The sequence below is a fragment of the Mandrillus leucophaeus genome, unplaced genomic scaffold, assembly GCF_000951045.1.
Source record: "Mandrillus leucophaeus isolate KB7577 unplaced genomic scaffold, Mleu.le_1.0 Scaffold1758, whole genome shotgun sequence".
NCBI classification, from domain to species: Eukaryota; Metazoa; Chordata; class Mammalia; order Primates; family Cercopithecidae; genus Mandrillus; species Mandrillus leucophaeus.
In genome coordinates this window covers 77,917-84,386 of record NW_012101763.1, presented here as the reverse complement: position 1 = coordinate 84,386, position 6,470 = coordinate 77,917, and the positions used below count along the sequence as shown (strand labels likewise).

Sequence of the window (6,470 nt, the reverse complement as noted above, 5' to 3'; positions counted from 1 at the left end):
CGCCAGGATGGTCTCGATCTCCTGACCTCGTGATCCGCCCGTCTCGGCCTCCCAAAGTGCTGGGATTACAGGCTTGAGCCACCGTGCCCGGCCCCAATATAATGTTTTTATGTTACGTAGTAACAACAGTGATACATATGAACAAGGTACACAGTACAATATTAGTACCAGGAAACTGGCCTGACGTGGTGTATGTGGTGGCTCACGCCTGTAATCCCAGCACTTTGAGAGGCCGAGGCGGGCGGATCACTTGAGGTCAGGGGTTCGAAATCACCTGGCCAACATGGTAAAACCCCATCCCTACTAAAAATACAAAAATTAGCTGGCTGTGGTGGCACATACATGTAATCCCAGCCACTCAGGAGGCTGAGGCAAGAGAATCGTTTGAACCCAGGAGGCAGAGGCTGCAGTGAGCAACAGAGTGAGACTCTGTCTCAAAAAAAGAAAGAAACAAACAAACAAAAACGAGGAAACTGACATTGATACAATCAAAAGACCACGAATAGAGATGGTTTAAATGTGAAAATTCCCTTCCCAAGCACTCTCCCTTAGAATGCTACTGGAATGGGGCCAGGGAGGGTGGCTCATGCCTATAATCCCAGCACTTTGGGACGCTGAAGCAGGAGGATCACTTGAACCCAGGAGTTTGAGACCAGCCTGGGCAAAAAACTGAGAACCCCCCAACTCAATTTTTAAAAATTTAGAAAAAAAAATTTTTTTTAAAAAGCTACTGGAATGTGTTCCACTAAAGTAAAAAGTAATACGCCTATAATCCCAGCACTTTGGGCGACCAAAACGGGTGGATCAAGAGGTCAGAAGAGCAAGACCATCCTGACAAACACAGTGAAACCCCGTCTTTATTAAAAATACAAAAAATTAGCCAGGCGTGGTAGCATGTGCCTATTTTCCCAGCTACTCGGGAGGCTGAGGCAGGAGAACTGCTTGAACCTGGGAGACGGAGGTTGCAGTGAGCCAAGATCATTGCGACTTTGCACTCCAGCCTGGGCAACAAAGCAAGACACGGTCTCAAAAAAAAAACCCAAAACAAAATAAAAAACAAGGCCAGGCATGGTGTCTCACGACTGTAATCCCAGCACTTTGGGAGGCTGAGGTGGGTGGATCCCCTGAGGCCAGGAGTTCAAGACCAAGACCAAGGTTGCAGTGAGCCAAGACCGTGCCACTGCACTCCAGCCTGGGGGACAGAGCAAGACTATGTCTTAAAAAAAAAAAAACAACAAAAAAAGAAGTAATGCAAAAGCAAAGATGTGGAATTCAGGAAATAAGAGGATCTAACACAGTATGAGGCCAAAGGAATTCCCAGGATGATGGTGAAGAAAAAGCCCAAGAAGACATCAGTGCAGCAACCTGGAGAGCAACACTCTTAGAGTGGAATAGTATCAAAGGGCTCAGGGAGCAACTTCTTCATGATGAAAGTGACAGAATATCTAGAACGCCTGAACACACCAAAGGATGATCTGGGAAACAAACTGTTCAGCAGAAAAGGCAAGGTATCACAGTAACATAGTTGAGCTGTGAAGAGCATTTATACAGTCCTTAAAATCTATTTTTTTTTTTTTTTTTTTTTTGAGATGGAGTCTCACTCTGTCGCCCAGGTTGGAATGCAGTGGTGCGATCTCGGCTCACTGCAAGCTCCACCTCCTGGGTTTACGCCATTCTCCTGCCTCAGCCTCCCGAGTAGCTGGGACTACAGGTGCCCGCCACCATGGCTGGCTAAGTTTTTGTATTTTTAGTAGAAACAGGGTTTCACTGTGTTAGCCAAGATGGTGTCGATCTCCTGACCTCGTGATCCACCCGCCTCGGCCTCCCAAAGTGCTGGGATTACAGGCATAAGCCACTGCGCCTGGCTGACAGTCCTTAAAATCTTACAATGTAAATCCTGAATACAATCTAACCAAAATTGTTCCATAACTACTAGTGAGGAGTTTGGAGAGCATAAAATGCGCATGTTTGTGGTGGGAGAAAGGGAGTGAGGAGAGAGGTAAATCTTTGGCTTCCATGGTTTATGGTTAATAAATAAGGCCTAAATCCAATACACCAGGAAGTACCAATTAGAGGCTGAGACAAGAGAATTGCCTAAGGCCAAAAATTGAAGACCAGCCTGGGCAATACAGGGACACCCCATCTCTAAAAAAAAAGAAAAAAACAATTTTTTTTTGCCAGGCACAGTGACTCACGCCTATAATTCCAGCCCTTTGGGAGGCTGAGGTGGGTAGATCACCTGAGGTCAGGAGTTCAAGATCAGACTGACCAATATGGTAAAATTATGTTTCTACTAAAAATATAAAAATTAGCCAGGTGTGGTGGTGCATGCCTGTAGTCCCAGCTACTCAGGAGGCGAAGGCATGAAAACTGTTTCAACCTGGTAGGCAGAGGTTGCAGTGAGCTAAAATTGTGCCACTACACTCCAGCCTGGGTGACAGAGCGAGATTCTGTCAAAAAAAAAAAAAAAAAAAAAAATGGCCAACCACGGTGGCTCATGCATATAATCCCAGCTCCTTGGGAGGCTGATGTTGGAAGAATGCTTGAGCAGGCTGCAGTGAGTTATGACTATACCACTATAATCCAGCCTAGGCAGGAGAGTAAGACTTCGTCTCAAGAAAAATACAAAAACAAAACGAAACTAAAGGCTGGGCATCACGGCTCACACCTGTAATCCCAACACTCTGGGAGGCCGAGCTGAGGCAAGAGAACTGCTTGAGGTCAGGACTTCAAGACCAACCTGGGCAACAAAATGACACCCTGTCTTCACACAAAATAAAATAATTAGCTAGCCTTGGTGGCATGCACCTGTAGTACAAGCTACTCGGAAGGCTGAAGTGGAAGGATCACCCAGAAGTTTGAGGTTGAAGTGACCTATGATTGTGCCCATGCACTCCAGCCAGGATGACGAAGTGAAAACCAGTCTCTAAACAAACAAACAAAAAACAAACCATAAATAAATATCAAAATAAAAAAGAAGGCTGGGGGTGATGGCTCACGTCTGTAATCCCAACACTTAGGGAGGCCAAGGCAGATGGATCACCTGAGGTCAGGAGTTCGAGACCAGCTTGGCCAACACGGTGAAACCCCGACTCTACTAAATACAAAAATCAGATGGGCATGGTGGTGGGGGCCTGTAGTCCCAACTACAAGGGAGGCTGAGGCAGCAGAATCGCTTGAACCCAGGAGGCAGAGGTTGCAGTCAGCCGAGGTCGTGCCATCACTCCAGCCAGGGGGTCAAGAATGAAACTCCATCTCAATCAATCAATCGATAAGTAAAAAGAGTCGAGAAAAAGTATATGGGCTGGGCCTGGGCGGCAAGAGCGAAACTCCATCTCAATAAATAAATAAATACATGCATACATACAAACAAACACAGAGTTGAGAAAAAGTATATACGCTGGGCACAGTGGCTTATGTCTTTAATCCTAGCCTCTGGGATGCCAAGACGGTGGACTACTTGAGATCAGAAGTTCAAGACCAGCCTGGCCAACACACAGAAATACAAAAAGTTAGCTAAGCGTGGTGGGCACGCCTGTAATCTCAGCTACTTGGGACGCTGAAGCAGGAGAATCACTTGAACCTGGGAGGTGGAAGCTGCAGTGAGCCAGGATCATGCCACTATACTCCTGCACTCCAGCCTGGGTGACAGTACAAGATTACATTTGACCAAAAAACAAAACAAAACAAAACCCCAAAACATGTAAGTGGAATACTGCATATCATTTCTAGAAAGTTCAAGAAAGAGGCCGGGTGCAGTGGCTCACGCCTGTAATCCCAGCACTTTGGGAGGCTGAGGCGGGCGGATCACGAGGTCAGGAGATTGAGATCATCTTGGCTAACACGGTGAAACCCCGTCTCTACTAAAAATTAAAAAAAATTAGCCGGACGTGGTGGCGGGCGCCTATAGTCCCAGCTACTCGGGAGGCTGAGGCAGGAGAATGGCATGAACCCAGGAGGCAGAGCTTGCAGTAAGCCGAGATTGCGCCACTGCACTCCAGCCTGGGCGACAGAGCGAGACTCCGTCTCAAAAAAAAAAAAAAAAAAGAAGTTCAAGAAAGAGAACTATTACAGGGAAACATGGATTTATGAAATCTTTTAACAGGATGAAGATACTCCAGAGGAACGTAATGAATGAGTCAATGTCCCTGAAAAGGCAACAGGGGAATTCATCTAGTGTATAAGTAGGAGAAATTAGCTTAAGATAAAATAAGGTTCTTCTTTCCTTTCAGAATTACAAGAGGAAAGAACGGATATGTATTAGCGAGGTGCATGGATGGCGCATGCAGGAAACACTCACTTTAATGATGTTGTCAGGAGCTCTGTTCATGTTGAGGTTCTTGATTCTCACTGTCAGTTGGCGGGCAGTCTTGCAGGTTAGAAGGTACTTGCTGATTAGAGGGTTAAGAAACTCAGTCCCTTCAAAATGCTTCAGTCCTAAAGCTAACAAACTGAGAAAGGAGCAATGACACTAAATCTCACTTCACAGTCCTTCCTTCTAAAGGGCCTCCCCAGACTAACACATTTTACAATCTACTTTTTCTCATTTTTTCTAAAGACAAGGTCTCACTCTGTTAACTGGGCTGGAGTGCAGTGGCACAATTGCAGCCCACTGCAGCCACTACTTCCTAAGCTGAAGCGATTCTCCAGTCTCAGCCTCCCAAAGTGCTGGGATTACAAGCATGAGCCCATGGCGTGTGGCCCAATCTATTTTTTCATTTTTTCAGACAGGATCTTGCTCTGTTGTCCAGGCTGGAGAGCAGTGGCATGATTACAGTGCATTGCAGCCTTGAATGCCTGGGTTCAATTGATTCTCGCACTTCAGCCTCCTATCTGTGGCCATAAATGTTTGCTACCATGCCTAGCTAATGTTTTCTTTCATTATTTGTACAGACCAGTTCTCACTTTGTTGCCCAGGCTGATCTTGAACTCCTGGCCTCAAGCGATCCTCCTGCCTCGGCCTCCCAAAGTGCCAGCATTACAGGTGTGAGCCGCCATGGCTGGCCAATCTACTTTTTTGACAACTAATTCTTATATAAGTTGGTGACTACTCAGTAGAAAATTTCAGGTATTTAGTGAGTAGTGATTAAGTACTATGAATAAGAATCAAATAGTTCACAATTAAGTAGGAGCAAGAGAAACTAGTCATAAATCATTAATAAATGTCAGAGCGTGATGAGCCGTATATTAACAATACAAAGGAAGTTCAGGCCGGGCGCGGTGGCTCAAGCCTATAATCCCAGCACTTTGGGAGGCCGAGACGGGCGGATCACGAGGTCAGGAGATCAAGACCATCCTGGCGAACTCGGTGAAACCCCGTCTCTACTAAAAAATACAAAAATCTAGCCGGGCGAGGTGGCGGGCGCCTGTAGTCCCAGCTACTCGGGAGGCTGAGGCAGGAGAATGGCGTGAACCCGGGAGGCGGAGCTTGCAGTGAGCTGAGATCCGGCCACTGCACTCCAGCCTGGGCCACAGAGCGAGACTCCGCCCCCCAAAAAAAAAAAAAAAAAACCACAAAGGAAGTTCAAAGAGAATACATGGGAAGGAAAATGATCCTAATAAAACAAATATAAAATGAATAATAAGTACCCTGTCAGACAAATTAAACTGGCACCAATACTATCATCTAACATAACATATATAATCATGGTTACATATATACATATTTGCTGATAACAGTGTGGCAATACACACACAGAGCCATAAAAATGTTCATAATCTAGATGGGCGCGGTGGCTCATGCCTGTAATCCCAGGACTTTGGGAGGCCACGAGTGGGTGGATCATTTGAGGTCAGGAGATCAAGAGCAGCCTGGGCAACAGAGACCCTCACCTGTACACAAAAAATTACCCATGTATGGTGGCACACGCCTGTGGTCCCAGCTACTCCATGGAGGCTGAAGCAGGAGGATCGCTCGATCCCAGGAGTTCAAGGCTGCAGTGAGCTGTGATTGCAACACTGCACTCCAGCCTGGGTAAAAGAGTAAGATCTTGTCTCTAAATAAATAACACTAAAAGTGAACCTCCTGCCTTGGCCTTTCAAAGTGCTGGGATTACAGGTGGGAGCCAACACATCCGGTCTAAAACAATTTAAAAATGTGTGTGACATCCCCCAGAAAGCAGTATTTGGCACAAACAAGCACATCCTAGAGGAATCTGCTCATCTATACTGCTCTTCCTTTTGTCTTTTGTGTCCATGTTTTATTACACAAATCTTACTTCCCCTAAACTCCTCAAAGGAACTATGTCTTCTCCTTGGGATATTCTGCTGTTTTGATCCCCCAGAGTAGACACTTACTTGTCCTCAGCCTTGGTGAAGAGTATCTTATCCTGGGGATTCTTTGCCTTCAGGGAACACACTGGAAGTAACTCTGGGTACATGAAAACCTTGCTTGTGGCCAGGATCCAAGCCACTTGCTTTGGCAAACAGGGAAATTCATTGGCTATAAGAAAATAAATCTCGGATAAATC

The 6,470-nt window shown here is 45.9% G+C and overlaps 1 protein-coding gene across 3 annotated transcripts in view; it reads right to left on the bottom strand.

Moving 5' to 3' along the window:
* Positions 1–6,470, bottom strand: part of YY1AP1 (YY1 associated protein 1) — a 30,476-nt gene that overhangs the window by 5,374 nt on the left and 18,632 nt on the right. For 2 of the 3 annotated variants that reach the window (XM_011977246.1, XM_011977244.1), the window contains exons 7-8: positions 6,298–6,442; positions 4,301–4,451 (exon numbers count right to left, since the gene is read on the bottom strand). In XM_011977246.1, coding sequence (XP_011832636.1) covers positions 4,301–4,451; positions 6,298–6,442 — 296 coding nt within the window. The remainder of the gene's footprint in view (positions 1–4,300; positions 4,452–6,297; positions 6,443–6,470) is intronic. The other variant, XM_011977245.1, reaches the window with a different exon arrangement.